Raw genomic sequence first — 19,771 nt, forward strand, 5'->3', positions numbered from 1 at the left:
TTATTCAGTTGCCCAGTTATTCTGTTATATGTGTATATATATCATTCTGAGTTTAACAAGCACACATAAGAGAAGTAAGAAGAATTCTCGCAACTTTCTCTGTGTTTCAGCTTCTTCTTCATTCACTTCTCTATTTTTTAGCTTTCTCTGCAATCTTTCTATTTTCGTTAAATAATGCTTAAAACCATGATAATTAATGCTCAATTATTTCATTATGTTTGAAGTTTTTGTCTTTTTTCCTGAGTTTGAAAAGATTTCAACTAATCCAATGACAAAGCCTCTCCTATAGGACAATCCCCTACACTCAGCGAAATTCTTAATCATTCAAAATTACAAGGACAACAGCATTTAATTATCTGATTAGTCATTGCTTTAATCCATGGAGATAGTTATCACAACCATCGAACTGGTTTCCGTAAGGAGGCATGAGTTTGTAAAAATAGAAAATGATCCAAGTCCATAACAAAACAAAGCTAACAAGTCAAGATGGACTTTCGTAGATGATTTTTTTACTTTTCTCCAACAAAACAATTATAAGCACAATTTACATTCAGAAGCAAGTGTATCATAAAAACCAAAAAACTACATGAAAAGGTGGGGGGTGGGGATTATCTTTTAAATCTCTGATCAAGCTGGAGCTCCTTGGTTGATTGTGAGGTGTCATCTTGATCATGTACCAGTCGAGCAGATCATTATCTTGTCAGACTAGTAAAAATGCTCCCTCTGTCTTGTTCCTTCTTAGAGGCAGAGGAAGAACGTGTGATGGGTAAGTTTTTTTTTTTCCCCTATACAAATTAGACATGGTAAATCATACCAACCTCCAGCAGAGAAGTATGAGGCACATTTAGAACAATATCTGGTCCCCTAAAATTCTTGCTTAGAAAGGCATACACAACATTGATAGCAAATTTCTTCAAAAGAGAAGAAGATTTCTTTGCTTTTGCATAAGAATGCCCAAGAATATAGGCAACCCCAGATTCCCTAGCCTTGAGTATCTGCAACGACTCCTCTTTAAGAAGAGAAACTTCCAAATGATCAATCCCAGATTTCATGACATCCTGCACTAAGTTTTCTTCAAGACTTGGGTTCAGTTGTATGTATTCTGGAGCATCAACTGATTCAATATCTGAGTTTCCAGAATATCTAGATGGTTCAGTGGTTGTTTTCAATGCATCTTCTTCTCTTTCAACAAATTGTAAGATTTCAGATACCAATCTATTCTCAAAGTTGTAGTTTTCTTGTTGCAGATTCTTGTAACCATACCTGATGATGCACCGGAACATGCCATACTCTTTTGGACCAACTCTGCCAATGAGAAACCTTTCCTTTTCACTGACATAGGGAACTTGAACAGATTTCACGCACACAAAAACTAACACCTCATGGAAAGCAGGCAAATTCGTCACAAAGTGTCCAAAAACAGATGGAACTCCCGTTGCCACATTAGTATAAATGAGACCAATTCCGGGGACCCGGACCATGCCAAGGCTAGGCCCCAAAGCCAATATCCTATCCATTGAGACCTTGTTGTCCACATCAAATTGATGCTTCTTCAATGCCCCATAATTCCATACATACATTATAGCCATAAGGGTCAAAGACAAAACAAGTGAAATCCACCCACCCTCTGGAACCTTGGAGAGTGATGCTGAGATGTAGAGCAGTTCCAGTGTTCCAAAAAACAGTAAAAAAGAAATAGTAGTGATTATATTTTTCTTCCACACAATTATGATCACCATTGCCATCAAGCAAGTAGTCACGAGCATAACAGTAGTGACTGCCAGCCCTACAAACCAAGCAAACAATCAAAATTAATTGAATAGGATAAAGGGTGTTTCTTTCAAAAAAAAAAAATCAATTTTACAGTTTTTATATCAGTAGAATAAAGAAATACCATAAGCATGACCTATCATGCTTGTGTCCCTTAATCCAACTGTCACAGCTAAACAGAGGCACATTAACATCCAATTGACCTCTGGAATGTATATCTGCCCATATATTTTACTGGAAGTATGAACAATCTTTATGTGTGGAAAGCAATTCAACGCACAGCACTGGCTTATAATAGAAAAGGTGGCAGATATTACAGCCTGACTTCCCACAATAGCTGCAAAAGTGGCCACAATGAAAACTGGCCAAAATACAGCTTCTGTACAATAAGGTTAAAGGGATTAACACAGCACATGGATGAAGAATAATGTTAAGACATTTGGTTCTGTTGATGATTTCTAACCTGGTATGGCTTTATAGAAGCTTCTTTGAATATCATCATGGTGCCTAGAGAGGAATGCAGCCTCACCCATGTATGCAAGAATCAAAGAAGGATACACCAGAAATGTGAAGGCTATCTGGGATTTGTTTGTGGAGGTATTACAACATCAGGATAAATTTGAGATTTAACAGAACTTTTTGCTGTTTTGCTTTTGAACACTTAATCACATGAATGTTGGAAATCTCAGTTGAAGCAAATAGTTACCTTGATTGAGAGTGGAGAGAAATGGCCCAAATCAGCAAACATTGTCTCAACACCTGAGATTGTATTCCGAGGGAAACAAATTTCCAGTAGCTCTTTTTAACAGCAAGTGTACCAATATGACCATTGAAAGTGTGAAAGAGGTACCTGTGATTGCAAGCACCACTCCTCCTAATGACACCCATCCTTCAGTACCTGTGCTTCTAATAAATTTCAACATATACACAGGAGAAAGTGCTTGAAATATTTGTGGATTCCACTGGATTATGTTATATATCCCAATGCCACTAATACACAGCAGCCATGCCGTGACAATTGGAGCAAACATGAAAGCAACTCTGTGTGTCCCATGATGCTGCAGGGAGAATAACCCCACTAATATAATGCACGAGATTATAATGACATAATCTGAAAGATTGGAAAAAATCAGTCAAAAGTTATCAGAAGCACATGGTACTCAGGAGGGTAAATATTTATAATGGCGAATGAGTGAAACTGGACTTACTTTCATGAAGTTTAGTGACTTTAAGTCTAACACCTGAAACTGCTGAAAGAACTGAAAAGGAAATCCACGCAAGATATTATGGTTTTTCATTAATTCTTTTCTGAAGTTGATCAAACATGCAGCGAAATTAAAATTTAACAACCCACATGACTTTGAATGCATCCTTTGATAGATCCACAAAACTGTGTTAGATAATGTACCCAGGTATTTTATTTGGTGATTCTTCCCTATAATGCAAATGTAAACATGCAACACCTGGCGCACAATGCTCGCACGGAACAAGCTGAAATCAAATGAAATCATCTGACAAGCAGTGATGGCTACATTATGTGGTTTGGATGCAGGAATGTGCTGAGGAATCAAATTCATCCAAGCACAGCCATACAGACGGAATGTTTATCAATAAATGATTGTCATAATTTTTTTTTTTTTGTTTATGCAAACAATAAAATCCATTATTGAGATCCTGATAAAGATGCATTGGACCATAGGAGAAAAAAGTAATAAGCTTGTAACATGAAATATTTTGAAATTTAATTGCAAGGCATAAAATATCTAAAATGCAATTGCATTCTGATACCAACTCCACCCACCATCATATCTTGTAGAGTTGATCTGCTAATCAAAATATCCAGGTGACACAGACTTGAAATACAAAACAGACTAAAGTAAATTCTAGCTACCTGATATTGCAGGAGTGAATATACCATCGCCAATCGCCATACAGGTCCCAAGCAGAACAAAAATCAATAGCATGTCTCGGAATTTTGGATGTTTCTCAAGGAACAACTTCAATGCAGAACTCTGCCACGTGTCTGCTGAACCCTCTGTTACATATGCAGACAACTTCTCATCAGTCGCTTGTTGATTGGGCAGGATACTTAGTCTTGCATGTCGGCAGAGTAGAGAGTATAATGCAAATGTACCACCTGCATCATAAGGGAAAGGGTATCACTTATAAACATTATTTTATGTTTTACCAATTACACATACAGCTGGTGAAATTTGAGGTATTACACAATTTATAAATAACACAATTTACAATTCTATTTACTGAAGCAGATATGTCCATGAGAAAGTTAAATTAAGTTTTGGCAGGATGCAGGTTCTTCTGCTCATTATCAAGAATGGACAGTACTGCATATTCAGTAAGGTGAGGTCATTCTTGCATCCCACTATGGAAGTTTGTTAAGCTTCATTTCATCAAGAAAAGAGGAAAAGAAAAAGATGATACTTCTGCAACTACTTGCTTTGTTTTTTAGCAAAACAATGCACATGCCTCTTAATACATGACGCAAGGCACAGTAATTTTGAGCTAGAAGCATCTCTCACCCCAAAAAGTAATTCTATCACAGTTTTTTTTTTTGGTCCTGTAATTTCATTTTCAACCAGCTTCTCTCATATTGCATTTTCATTGGCACAAAATCTGAACAGAAATCCAACGTACAATCTGCCTTCTTTTAAGACAAGCACATGCAGGGATGGGCAAAAGTAGTACCTTCGCCATTGTCATCTGCTGACATCACAATAAAGATGTATTTGAAGAGAGCAATGAGAGTAATTGTCCAGAAGATGAAGGAAAGGACCCCATAAATCTCTTCATCATTCTCGTGGAGGCTCAACTTCCCAGCAAAGGTGGCTTTGTAAACATAAAGAGGGGAGGTACTGAGGTCACCATAAACCACTCCAAGACTCTGATAAGCCAATGTGAGCACTGCGGAACAGGATACCTTCTTCATGTTCTGTTTGAGGAAACCAAATTTTGTTAGCACAAAAACATACAGAAAGGCAAAAAAGTTCACATTAGTTTCAGCTACTGAAATTTAGCTGCTCTCTCGCAAGTTCTTGGCTCATTTTGGCCCATTGGCACCAATTCATGGTTAATTAAAACCGTTTGGGTTTGAATTCAATGAAATATTTTCTTGTTTCACTACCATGTGTAAAACTCTTCTTACATATAAAAAAAAATTTGAAGAATAAAATCCAAAAAATTTTACATTTTAGGGTACCTTCTTCCTGATAACAATTCAAGGCCGTCAGGCATGAGATATCCTTCCATTATCCGGCTGTGTCATTCTACTTAAATTTTGAACTGCTTTAATGGAGGCCCAAGTAAAAGCTCAATAATTTGCAACTCCAACTCAATTGCATATTCATACACACATCTTAATCCAATTTCAGTAAGTTGAACAGGACAATATATGCCAAAAAATGCCGCTTGCTCAAATGAAGCAGAACCTACCACTGCTCGCACTTCACCTACAAACGACTGTAAAACTTGCTTGCTAATCTCACAACCCCATATGAATCAGAGGCTTAATTCCATTCAAACCCTCAAAATGAAATATCAACCATAGAGAATACAAAAAATGGGGAACAGTACACTGACAATAAGAACTGACAAGAACCCACTTCCACCATGAGTGTTCTTCTCCCATAACAGTTATTCCTTCTATTCACAGTATATATGAAATCCTACATATCCTAACAGAGAAAGAGGCACATTCACTGGAAAAAACAAAAACCCATTTCCCAGAATCCGAGCTTAAGCTCATAAGCATAATAAAACAGTCATTAACAAGCCCATTCATGATTCAACACAGCTCAAGAAAACAAGAACACACAACAATGGCTGCATATAAATTACCCAGTAGAAGAAATTAAACAAGTGTAACCCAAAAAAAGGAAGAAAGAGAACCTGTTGGGCAGCTCCTTGTTCCAGAGATTCAAGCGAGAGTGTTGGGTTCATGGCTAAAGGCGATTTGGGATTTGAGAGAGACCCAACAAGGGTGATTGGAGGGGAGAATGAAGATGACCCGAGAAATAGAAAAACCCAGAGCAGAGAATGTAAGAAAGCAGTAGTTTAGTAGTAAGTAGCGGCAGTGAGTGTTGTGATGTGTGTGTCCAAAGAAGTTGCAGAAAGCATTCAATGCTCCCTCTCTGTGCAGCTTTTAGTGGCACTATATCTATATCCATCCCTGATTTTGTGTGATTTGCTCCTACCAAACTTCTCTCCCCACACCGTTTGATTTTTCCTTCTTTTGGGTTTTGGCTGCCACCCCCAATAAACAAATAAATAAAAAGCTAATTATTTTTTGACATTACACATATGAAATGATGATTTTAGGACTATAATATCTATTTAGCCAGAGTCAAAAGAGAGAATAAACCTTTCTTTGTATGTCCATAATAATTTTTTTTCGACAAATAATAATAATAATAATAATTTTTTTTTATATATATTTCTTTAAGTTGCTTATTGGTCGTATAAATAACATTTTTACTATCAAATAGTTATTTTATTGAATATTGTTCTATTAATTTTTTTCTTTATTTTTTTTTAACTTCTATATTTTTATGTAGAAATTTTCATCAAAAAGTTTTATCTTATTAGTATGCAATAAGTTTTTTTGGTGAAAAAATTTTGATTCTACGCCACTTCATTCTCGTTATTTTTGCTCTCCTTGTTAAAACTAAAAAATAAAATAAACCTCCAAACCCGATGTATATATTATTTTGTAGTCATTTTTCTCCTTTTCCAATTGAAAAAATTTATCATCAATTCATTTTGCACACTAAATATAGATCCTTATTTGGATAACCATGAGTATTGAGAAGTCAATCACTACAAGTGAGCCTCCTAGGTACCATGATATCTAAATTTGCTACTCCATCTGAATCACACCTATAAAACTAGTCACAAAGTTTTCATGAGTGTTTCATTTTCTTTTTCTTTTTTTTATTGTTTTTTTTACTTTTGCTTAAAGAAAATGAATTTATTAAAGTCCATAGCAATTGGGGAATTTTTTTTTTTTTTTTTTTTCTGTACATTAAGGCTCCATTTGAAACTCGAAAAATATTAGGGAGTGAAAAAGGAAATGAAAATATTAGGAAATTCATGTTTTCTTATCAAGGAAAGAAGGAAAATGAAAAATATATGTAATTTATGAACAAAATTTTGATTTTATGAAAAAACCAAATAGACTAAAATTGCCTCTACTTCCCTTAGAGTTCATTTGAATTCGGGATTTTAGGTGTAAAAAGAAAAGAAAAGGAAAATAAGGACGAAACTCATCTTTCCTTATATTTTTCTTCTCTATTAAATATTATACAAAAAATAAAAATTTATTTTAATATGACTAAAAATTTTTAAAGAAAAAGTAAAATATTAATAATGTGTAAAATAAAATTTTTGTATATAAATTTAGTATATTTTTATTTTTTTTCTTTTTTTCTTTGATAACTAAACATGAAAATAAGGATTCCTTTATATATATATATATATATATATTATATTTTTTGAGTTTCAAATGAGAGCTTAAATATTCATTAAAAAAAACCAATTGAAAGGAAATCTTTTTAAAAAAAAAATTTGAGGGTAGATGAATTCTTTTTCCTCCTATATAACTTTGCTAACTCACCACATTTTTTATTTCTTGCATGGTGACCACCTGTTGAAATCGAAAGAGGGTTGTAGTATCAGATAAGGAGGAAGCTAAAGAGGATAGGGTGATTTGAAATGACCTAATTAGAAAATGACATCCTATAAAATTGGACTGACTTTTATATTCTGTCTTCTCCATAGAAAATGACTTTGAAGTCATTTGAAATATATATAAGTTGAGATATGGATCGTATAAAGAAGATACATAGCGGAATAAATAACAACAAGTAAATGTAAATAACACACAATCAGAACAAAATCAATATAAAAATTTACGTGGTTCGGTAAAGCCTACATCCACGAAAGTAATGACATACAAATTTCGTTAAGGAAATCAAAATGTACACAATACACTTCTTTAATGATCATCTTTCTTTTCAAAATATGCCCAGATGACATATATAGAAGTTTCTCGGAGGTTTCCCCCCGTTTGTCCAACCACTCAATGTTCAAAAATTCAAAATTCAAAAAAACTACCGCAACCCAGGCGCCTCTAGTTGACGAACACAGGGCCTCATCGACAAGACCGAAAAAACACTTCATCAACGAATACGGAGCTCTCGTCGACGATGCCAGAAATCTAAAAAATTCCTGCTCTTGATAATTATTCGTCAACGAGCTTCAGAACCTTCGTCGACGAACCTCTGTTATTCCCTCGTCGACTAGCATAGGCCCCTCATCGACGAGTCCTGCTGTGTTGTCTCCTTCATGTTTTTCCTCCTTCTTTCTTTGCTTATAAAAGTAGAAGTATAAGAGTCATAAATAATAATCTCCACCTTGGTGATTATACGCCCCTTAGGAGAATCTCAAAAACATGAATTGTTTCTCTTTGAACTTAAAAATATTTGATTGGGTATGTCTTCCTTCCATCACTTGGAGACATGGAGTAAGTCCAAGCAATGTTTGAACTTCTTTGAAGTAACTGATTTGGTCAGAATATCTGCTACATTATCAGATGTGTGAACTTTCTCCAACACAAGTTCACCCGAAGCAATCAATTCCCGAACTCTATGAAACCTCACATCAATGTGCTTGGTCCTAGCATGCTATATCTGATTCTTCGCCAAGTAAATAGCACTCTGACTATCACAATGCAGCACCACACCATCTTACTATAACCCCAGTTCTCTAACTAAACCAGTAAGTCATAAGGCTTCCTTTTGCAACTTTGGAAACTGCTATATACTCAACCTTAGTCGTGGACAATGCAACCAAAGACTGTACCATGGATCTCCAACATACCCGTCCTTCTACAAGGGTAAACACATATCCCGTTGTAGACCTTCTGTCATCCATATCTCCAGCATAATCTGCATCAACAAACCTCATAACTGAAGGACAACCCTGTTACTTACCGAACATGATGTCATATCCTGATGTACCCCGCAAGTATCTAAGTAACCATTTGACGGCTTCCCAATGTTGCCTTCCTAGATTAGAGAGGAACTTACTCACCACGCTTACCGCATGAGCCAAATCTGGCCTCGTACATACCATAGCATACATTAAACTCCCCATAGCACAAGCATAGGGGACCTTTGACATGTCCCGGATTTTTTCATCAGAACTTAGGCAATCTGCAGTAGACAACTTAAAATGATTTTCTAGAGGTGTACACACCGGTCTTACATCAGTCATGCTAAACCTCTCTTTGAAATTGGAATAGCCTCCCAAAAGGGGGGTGAATTGGGTTTTAAAAATTTTATTCCCCTTAGTCTTAGTTATTTTGAGTTGTAACAACAATCAAAACTCAAACACAATCACAATCAACACAATAATATCAATCACTCAATCTTTGTAACAATAATCCTGTATAAATGTGAAAATTTTCTGAACTTGTTAAAAGCTCTGTATCACAATTATTCTTCTTCCTAATGCTCAGCTTTTGAATAAAATTTCAGATTAATAAGTCAAGGATGATCAACCAAAGTAGTCCCTTTCGGTTTTCGCAATCAATGCTGATCAATCCAAAATGAGTTACCTTCCGGTCTATTTAACAACCAAACATTCAGAATTGAATTTTAAAACAATCACACAGATTATATTTTTTGCTGAAAAATAAAGAGTAGAGTAGATAAAAAATAATACAGAGTTTTTTACGAAATTCGGCTTCAACACAGCCTACATCCTCGCCCTTGGCAAAACCACCAAAGGATTCACTATTACCGTTCCTTTACTGGGTGGAACAATACCAATTATGTAACGACCTTCTTAATAAACTGGGGGTTTTTTTTTTATATACTATAATAATCTACATGCTCTGATACCATACTGGGGATAAACCCAATCATCAACCTAAGCAGTGAGAAGCAGAATTCAAATAAACATAACCATATGTAAATATGTATATGCAATACCAATACCAGAGTACTAACATGTTTCCCCAAATAAACACACACACACACACACATATATATATATATATATATATATATATATATATGTTCCCAAAATACCCTCAACTATACTGGGATATATAAAAATCCTCCACAATACTCACTTCGCTGACAGGGCACTACTGAAGCCCCTCTATCTGCGAGCCTGGTCTGCTCGCCTACCTGGATCACCTGAAAAATGGTTCAACACTGGGATGAGTCAACACTCAGTAAGACGAAATATGCTATTACTAGTGTGTGGCAAGTGAGCTACAATATCATGAAAATTTGTTTTCATATAAACATATATAACTGAATATGTAAATACAGTATAAGTAATAAAATTCACCCCCTTTCCCTGTTGCTTAACATAACAGTATCGTAGGTTACTATTCAAAATACTTCTATTATACATAAGTATGTTCCATGTTTCTATAAATCTGTACATACGTAATAGTAACTGAAAACTTTCCCTGTGGATAACTGTGTCATGATTTAACCCCTCATGACAGGGCTGTGCGGCCTGTAGGCGGGATTTACCCTCGCTGGCCAATTAGGAATAAATCACTATACTCCATCAGTCTGATCTCCCCACCTCAACCCATATCTTATGGGGAGCCTGTCCACGTCAAGGGCCTAGGTGATCGACCTACTACCATGTATTATCTAAATAGGTGGTTGCATTCATAACATAACATAATATCTGTAGCAATGGTACCGTGCTCTGCCGTAGGGTCCAACAGGGTCTGATACTATATAATATATCTCTATATACCACTATCTAATTTACCATGATTGTGAAATAACCGTAATAACCATGATGCCACATAAACTGTACTGTAATTCATATGTCATAGTACTGAGACTGCATAATCATAATACTAAAGACTGTGTAATCATAATACTAAAGTTCGTATAATCATGGTACTGAAATATGTAAAAATATGGTACTAAAATACGTAAAATCATGGTACTGAAATTTCATAAAACATATTTCAGTACTATATTCATTTTCTCAAGCCACGCCATAATTTAATACTTAATTTTCATAATTTAATAAACTGTATAATATTTCAAAATTTCCTAACATAGCATATTTCTCTTACCTGACTACTAGAAAGCCCTTATGGTATACTAGCCTAACACCCGCAGGGCCTCTTACACAACACCCTGAAACCAACATATGACAAAACTAAATATCAGTATTTCTTCGCCTACATCATTTCCTACAACTATTAGAAGGCCAAAAATGGGCTAAAAGGTCTTACCCTAAATTTGGAATGAATTCCAACCCAATCCCACCGATGATCTGTCCTAGCAAACTTGAAGAGTACTCCACTAAGAACGTCGTGGTGGCTTCAAATCTTCGATCCAACAAGGAATAGGCCCAGAAACGAAGAGAGAAGTGAGAGAGGGACGTAGAGAGAGAGAGAGAGCAGCGTTGAAAATGGATAAAAATCTGGTTTTTAACTATTTTTAGGGTCATAATCCTTCAGTAAATTCGTCGACGACTCCCTGTATTCTTCGGCGAAATTCAGAGTAACCTTAATCCGCCTCTTGGTATTTTCTCATCGACGAACCCCTGTATTCGTCAACGAATTTCCTTATGCACTCATCGATGAACCCCTGTATTCGTTGACGAATTCTGGTAATTTCTTGAAATTATTATATTCTCCAAAATGCAATGTCGTCGACGAAGTCTGCTACCTCCTTCTGTTCTTGTTTCCATTTTCCTCCCTTTTTATTATTTAAATAATACTATTCTTCGAGTCACTATATTTTCCCCTCTTTATAAAATTTCATCCTCAAAATTTACTGTCTGCATTCCCTTCTATCATCTCATAAGGCAAAATGGTCTACTTATTTTATTATATGCCCTCACTTATGGCGGAAGAATACCGTGGTTACATGGGTAGTTCTAGTAGATTACAACCATAAAAGAAAATTTCCCCCAAAATCAAAATACTACCTAACCTATACTCTACTTTACAATTACATTAAACTCAACAAAATAAAATTATTATCTTAGCATATACATCAATACTATAATTCATCAAATAAATGGGGATATTTCCGTCTAATTTCATCTTCAAGCTCCCATGAGGCTTCTTCAATCACATGATTTCTCCATAGAACTTCCACTAGTGGTATCCTTTTGCTGCATAATTCTTGTTCTTTCTTATCTAGGATCTGTACTGGAGCTTCTTCATATGCTAAAGCCTCACTGACTTCCAGTTCTGCATGGCTGATGATATGGGAAGGATCTGGGACGTATTTCCTTAACATAGAAACATGAAATATGTCATGAACTCGAAATAGAGATAGTGGTAAATCCAGTCGATAGGCTACTGACCCAATCTTCTTAAGTATCTTAAATGGGCCAATAAACTTAGGGCTCAACTTACCCTTCTTTCCAAATCTCATGATTCCTTTCAATGGTATAATTTTCAGAAAAACAAGCTCACCCACTTCAAATTCTAATTCTCGGCGGGGAGTATCCGCATAGCTTTTCTGCCGACTCTGCGTTGCACTGATCCTATCACGAATAAGTCAGACTTTATCACACGCTTGCTAAATTATCTCTGGACCCAACACTCGTCTTTCACCTACTTCATCCCAGAAAAAAGTAGATCGGCATCTCCTACCATATAATGTCTCGTAGGGTGCCATGCCAATACTAGTTTGGTAACTATTATTATAAGCAAATTCAACTAGAGGCAAAAACTGCATCCAGCTACCTCCAAAGTCTAGCACACAAGCATGAAGCATATCTTCCAATAACTTGATGGTTCTCTCGGTCTAACCATCGGTCTGAGGGTGAAAAGCTGTGCTAAATGCTAGCTGAGTCCCTAGTGCCTCCTGTAAACTCCTCTAGAACCGTGATGTAAAACGTGGATCATGGTCCGAGACTATGGATACCGGCACTCCATGTGGTCGAACAATCTTCGGTACTCTGGCAATCACCTCCACTAACTCTGGTTCATTTCTCTTAGCAGCTTTAATCTATTCATACAATGTAGGCTGAACAACCAAACTAACAATAAGCATCTGTGGATCATCCTCCACTAACTCCACACCAAGTCTTTCCAAGTCCATCTGAATCAGATGCTGAACTACCACTGCTAACTGTGTCGTGTCTCCTGATTTACGGCTCAGTGCATCAGCTACCACATTTGCTTTACCTAGGTGGTAACTGATGGTACAGTCATAATCCTTGATAAGTTCCAACCACCTCCTCTGCCGCATATTCAACTCTTTCTGTGTAAAGAAATATTTGAGACTCTTATGATTAGAGAATATCTCACACCTCTCACCATAAAGGTAATGCCTCCAAATCTTCAGTGCATGTACAACCGCAGCCAATTCCAGATCGTGAGTAGGGTAGTTCTTTTCATATTCTTTCAACTGTCGAGACGCATATGCTATCACCCTACCATGCTGCATCAGCACACATCCAAGTCCTTTCAAAGACGCGTCACTGTAAATAACATAACCATTGCCTCCCAATGGAATCATCAGAACTGGTGCAGTGACGAGCCGCTGCTTTAATTCCTAGAAACTCTGCTCGCACTCTTCATCCCACACAAATCTGGCATTTTTCCTAGTCAACCGCATGAGAGGACCTGACAAAGCTGAAAACCCCTTAACAAAACGACGGTAATAACCTGCCAGTCCTAAGAAGCTCCTGACTTCCTGCACATTTCTTGACCTAGCCCAATTTACCACCGCGTCAATCTTACTGGGATCCACTGCGATACCGTCTCCTGAGATCACATGGCCTAAAAATGCCACTTTCTCAAGCCAGAATTCACACTTGCTAAACTTAGCATACAACTTCTCTTCTCTAAGTGTCTGCAGCACCTGCCTCAAATGTACCTCATGTTCCTCAAAACTTCTCGAGTACACTAGTATATCATCAATAAAAACTACCACAAACTAATCTAGATACTGGTGGAAAACTCTGTTCATTAAGTCCATGAACACGGTCAGGGCATTCGTTAGACCAAATGGCATAACAAGAAATTCATAGTGCCCGTACCTGGTCCTGAAGGCTGTCTTCGCGACATCCTCCTCTTTTACTCTCACTTGATGATACTCGGATCTGAGGTCAGTCTTGGAATATACCCATGTACCCTAGAGCTGATCAAATAAATCGTCTATACAGGGTAGAGGATATTTATTCTTAATAGTAACTTTGTTTATCTCCCTGTAATCAATGCACATCCTCATGGACCCGTCTTTCTTCTTTACAAACAACACTAGAGCTCCCCATGGCGATACACTAGGTCGTATAAACCCCTTATTCAACAAATCCTGCAATTGCTCCTTCAATTTTCCCAATTCAGCTGGAGCCATACGATAAGGAACCTTAGAGATCGACGCAATCCCTAGAGGTAAATCTATAGGAAAATCTACCTCGCGCACAGAAGGCAACCCTGGTAGCTCCTCTGGAAAAACATTTGAAAATTCTCATACAATTGGGGTGCTATCAATCTTCGATTCATTTTCAGATGCTTCTTTCACAAATGCTATAAACCCCTGACCTCCATCTAGGAGTAATCCACTCTTCTGCACGGTTGACACTAACTGCGTTGGAGCACGTACCCGTGAACCAACGAATCTAAATTCCTACTCTCCAAGAGGTTTGAAAATTACTTCTTTCTGGAAACAATCAATGCTAGCGTGATTGAAAGCTAACCAGTCCATACCCAGTATTATATCGAACCCACACATATCAAACACAATAAGATCTGCTCGTAATACTTTTCCCTGAATTTCTATTGGATAGCCCCTAAATACTCTCTAACATTTGATCATTGATCCTGATGGTGTAGCTTCTGACAGCGCTATATCTAATAACTGGGTCTCACTCTCAGATAATTTAACATAAGATGTAGAAATGAAAAAATGAGTAGCACCCCAAGTCAAAAAGAACAATAACTAGATATGATGAAACAGCAAATGTACCTGTCACCACATCCGTAGCAACCTCTGCATCTCCTGGCGTCAGAGCATATACTCGTGCTGGGGCCACATTCCTCTACTGGCCACCACGAGGCGCCTAGTATGTAACGACCTGCTTAATTAACTAGGGTTTATATATATACTATAATATTCTACATGCTCTAATACCATACTGGGGTAAACCCAACCATAAACCTAAGTAGTGAGAAGCATAAACCACATAGGCATTATCATTTGAACATAAATATATAATACCATACAATACCAGAGTACTACATGTTTCCCAAAATATGTACATATCTCTGTTCCCAAAGCACCCTCAACTAGATAGGGTATACAAAAATCATTCTCAAAAATGTACTCACTCTCTGACAGGACACCACTGAAGCCCCTCTACCTGCGAGCCTGATCTGCTCACCTACCTGGATCACTTGAAAAATAATTCAACACTAGGATGAGCCAACGCTTAATAAGAAAAAATATACTATTACTAGTGTATGGCAAATGAGCTACTATATCATGAAAATCTATTTTCAAATAAACATGTATAACTGAAGATATACTGAAATATAAGTGATAAAATTCACCACCCCTGTTCCTATTGCTTAACATGACAGTATTGGAGTTTATTATTCAAAATACTTCTAGTATAAGTAAGTATGTTCCCTGTTTCTGCAAATCTATACATACGTAATAATAACTGAAAATGTTCCCTATGGCTATCTGTGTGTCATGACTTACCCCTTCATGACGGGGTTGTGCGGCCCATAGGCGGGATTTACCTTAGCTGGCCAACCAGGAATAAATCACTATACTCCATCAGTCAATCTGCCTACCTCAACCCATATCTGGATAGGGAGCCTAACCTCTTCAAGGGCCTAGGTGATTAACCTTACCACGTATTATCTAAATAGATAGTTGCACTCATAAAGTAACATAGTATCTATAGCAACAGTACTGTGCTCTGTAGCTGCAAGTCCAACAGGGTCTGATATCATATAATATATATATATATGATTTACCATAATTCTGAAGTACTGAATTAACCATGATGCTGCATAACTGTACTGTAATTCATATGTCGTAATACTGAGAACTGTATAATCATAACACTAAAACTGCATAATCATAATACTGAAACTACATAATTATAGTACTGATATTCGTGTAATCATGATACTGAGATTCATAAAATCATGGCACTAAAATCCATAAAATCATGGTACTAAAATATCGTAAAATCAGGATACTGAAATATTGTAAAACTTATATTCGTACTATATTCATATTCAAAAGTCACACGATACTGTAATACATAATTTTCATCATTAAATAAACTATATACTATTTTAAAAACACCTAGCATAGCATATTTCCCTTACCTGACTACTGGAAAGCCCCTATGGAATACTAGTCTAACGCCCGCAGGGCCTCCTACAAAACACCCTGGAAATAATATTTGTCAGAACTAAATATCAGTATTTCATTGCCTACATCATTTCTTATAACTACCATCAGGGCAAAAATATGCTAAAAGGTCTTACCCTGAATTTGGGATGAAATCCTATTTCGTTTCCCCAACGATCCGCTCCGGTAGTCTTGTAGAGAACTTTGCCAGGAGCATCGTGGCAGCTTCAGATCGTCGATTCGGCTTCTGGCGGGGCCGAAAACGAAGAGAGAAGGGAGAGAGAGATACGTAGGGAGAGAGAGGAGAGAGAAAGAGAAGTCGGAAATTATGATAAAAATCTGAGCTTTTCCTATTTATAGGGTCAGATTTGTTGACGAGACACGTCACCTCGTCGACAAGTCTTTCAATAAATTCATCGACGAAGCCCTGTATTCGTCGACGAAATTCTGAGCAGCCTGATCCATCTCTCGGTATTTTCTTATCGATGAAATCCTGTGTTCGTCAACGAAACTTGGCAGTTTCCTTAAAATTATTTTATTCTCCAAAATGCAATGTCGTCAACGAAGTTTACGGCCTCCTTCTATTTCTATTCTATTTCTCTCCCTCTTATTATTAAAATACTTATTATTTTTAAGGTTATTACATGGTATCCTCCCCGAGCTACCTAATATCCTCCCTGATAGGGCTTGGGAGCTAGGGCCTGGTCTAGCTGAACTGGGCATTCATGTATCACATGGCCAGGTCTCCCACAACGATAACATACTCCTCTACCAGCTCGTACTCACCCAAATGATGTCTCCCACATGTCTAACACACCGGGTAAGACGGTACACACTGGTTCCCATGAGGTCCTGCCATCAGCCTCTAGTCTCCCCTATCGCGACCTCCTCTCCAAGGACCCCTACTGGTGCCAGCCTAAAAACCCTAAGGTGCATGCCTTTTCCTCTGACTCTGAGCTGCTACACCCCTCTGTATACCACTCTCAATGATCGCAGCTCTATCTACAACCTCTGTGAATTTCTGAGCCCTGAAACCAATCACCTACTCAAACAGATTCTGTCTCAATCCCTCTTCAAATTTCCTTACCTTTTTCTCTTCATCAGGTGCCACATGTGGAGCAAAATGTGACAACTCGACAAACCAAGCTGCGTACTGGGATACAGTCGTCTGCCCTTGTACCAAATGCAGAAACTCTGCTGCTTTCACACTCCGAACAATAGTCGATGAAATACCGCTCGAAGAACAGATCCTTGAATCGGTCCCACATCACTGGAACTGGAACCGACCTCTGCTCCTCTATCAGACACGCTGCTCTCCACCAGCGCTTCGCCTCCCCTATCAACTTAAATGTGGCAAATGCTACCTTCTGCTCATCCGTATATGGAAGCACCACCAATGTCACTTCGATATCCTGGACCCAATTCTTAGCTATAATCGGGTCATCTCCTCCAGCAAAGGATGAGGGCTTCATTCGTGTAAACTGCTCAATCAAACAGCCACGCTCCCCAGAGCTCCTAGTCATCTCAGCCATCACCTGCTGAGTGACGCTACACAGTACAGCATCTGTATCTCCTCCACCTATGCTGGAAGGTCCCGGCCTATCCTCCCCAGCATTCGTGCCACTACTTCCTGGGTCCATTCTGAAAACAAGAAACACACTTAGGTACCTCATCTCTTACACTAACCTATCTTGTTGACCTTATAGGTCACGCTCGATTTTGATAATGACAACTACTCTTGTATTTAATAAATATCTAGTTCATGTGCAGGTTCATATTAGCATATCATCAATGGCACGTGAAAGCTCAAAGCTTGAAGACAAATTCATGCTCTTAATTGTAATACTTTTGTAGTGAAATTTGTCTGTAATAGTAATTAGGGTATTCGGTTTGTAATAAGCACACACATCACATGTGTGGTTTATTTTGTGTGCTCAAACCAATTATAATGCAAAATGACCTTAGAGTGACCTTGGGTTTCCCCTTCGGTCGACCAACACCGAACTTTTTCGGTGTCTTCAAATTGGACCCCAAGTGACCCTAGGACACACACATTTACACATATGTATGTTAGGCACTTGAATAGGGCTTGTATGTTTCGAAACGGGACCGAAATACACACATGGTGCACTTTCGATCTACCAGCCAAGCTAGTTCAAAAAGCCCTAGTCGACCGAAACCTCCCTGGGTCAAAAGTTTGACCATCTGGTCGACTGAACTAGGTAGTTCAAAAAGCCCTGGTCGACTGAAACCTCCCTGGGACAAAAGTTTGACCACCTGGTCGACTGAACCAGGTTGTTCAAAGAAACCTGGTCGACCGAAACCCTCCTTGGTCAACATTTGACCATCTGGTTGACCGAGAACTTTTGTTCTCCAACTACCTGGTCGATCGGAGGGTCCTCGGGAGAATTCCTAGCGGTCTGGTCAATCGAACCAGCCAGTTCAAAATGGCCTGGTTGACCGAACCTCGGAAATTGAGAAATCGCCCTCTCTTGGTCGACTGAGCCTTTAGTTCAAAACTCCCATGGTCGATCGAACCATATGAAACTTGGTCAACCGAAACATTTCTAGTCGACCGGACCTCTTGGGTTACCTTGATTTTTTACCGTAGTTAATATTTTTTAAACAGGGTTAAGTTAGTTAAAATGTCATTAAACTTTTTCAACAATCCCTAATAGGTCCCCAACGGTCAAATATTTTGGTATGTCTATATATACTCTTTCATTTGGGAGAATTAAGCAGTGATTAGCAAAAACCAAAAATCATATTTCTCTCTTAAGCAAAATACTCCCCACTGCTTATACTACTTCCAAATCCACTCAAACTTACCTACTTCATCTCAGTATCATTTGTAAGTGTATTTGAGTGTTATTGGTTAGAGATTTGCTCTCTCATTTGGTGAGTGTGTGAATTGATTTTTTCACGAGAGCATAACCTAAGTATTCTTAGGAGGCTTCTCTGATAAGCCTATCCTAAGAAGACTTATGTTGAACTTCCGAGTATTGCATTCTCATTGCAACATCTTAAGAAGTTTGTGTTGATTTTTGGCTTGCAAAAATTCTTTCAAACTTACTCAAATATCTTGTGGAACCTTTAATGAACTATTTGTGAAAAGATATTTGGGTTTATTACATTAATCTTTGTGGCAATATTTATTTGAGTATATACATCATTTGCTGAATACAAAGATTATCTATTTTGCAATCCAAGCATATTCATATTCATGTAATTGAGATATTTTTTGATTAATATTCTTGAGACTTGCTTGGTATTCTGTGTGAACACATTTGATTGAAATATTTTGAAATACAGAGATTGTCATTGATACTCTCACGTACGTACTACACTAATAGAAAATACCTTTGAGAGTTAAACTATCTAGACCACACTGAGCTTACATTTTAAATCAATCGTGGTGTTTGTGATTGTGCGCATTTGTGGTACAAATTTTCTTTACGTGAAAGCACCCTTATACTATACCTTTTGTTTGTATATTTGAGAGATTCCAGGCGTGGCCTGAGAGGGCAGTAATCCAGCCTGGTAAGGATTGCTGGTTAAGGTTGAGGTCAACCCTGTGTTAACTTGACCTGGTTTGTATAGGT

General features: G+C 37.6%; 1 protein-coding gene across 2 annotated transcripts; it reads right to left on the reverse strand.

Moving 5' to 3' along the window:
* Window positions 1-474: 474 nt before the first annotated feature.
* Window positions 475-6,017, reverse strand: LOC131148556 (potassium transporter 1). Of its 2 annotated transcripts, XM_058098335.1 has the most exons (9): window positions 5,677-6,017; window positions 4,477-4,720; window positions 3,662-3,907; window positions 2,979-3,029; window positions 2,621-2,881; window positions 2,477-2,529; window positions 2,234-2,348; window positions 1,895-2,149; window positions 475-1,786 (listed from the first exon to the last, which is right to left on the reverse strand). In XM_058098335.1, exons 1-9 carry the CDS (start codon window positions 5,725-5,727, stop codon window positions 795-797), a joined length of 2,268 nt encoding a protein of 755 aa, XP_057954318.1. In that variant the 5' UTR covers window positions 5,728-6,017; the 3' UTR covers window positions 475-794. The 2 variants fall into 2 exon arrangements, with proteins under 2 accessions (XP_057954318.1, XP_057954319.1); XM_058098336.1 differs by lacking the exon at window positions 1,895-2,149 and having other exon boundaries at window positions 5,677-5,983.
* Window positions 6,018-19,771: the final 13,754 nt, after the last annotated feature.

Source organism: Malania oleifera, chromosome 2 (assembly GCF_029873635.1).
Source record: "Malania oleifera isolate guangnan ecotype guangnan chromosome 2, ASM2987363v1, whole genome shotgun sequence".
NCBI classification, from domain to species: Eukaryota; Viridiplantae; Streptophyta; class Magnoliopsida; order Santalales; family Ximeniaceae; genus Malania; species Malania oleifera.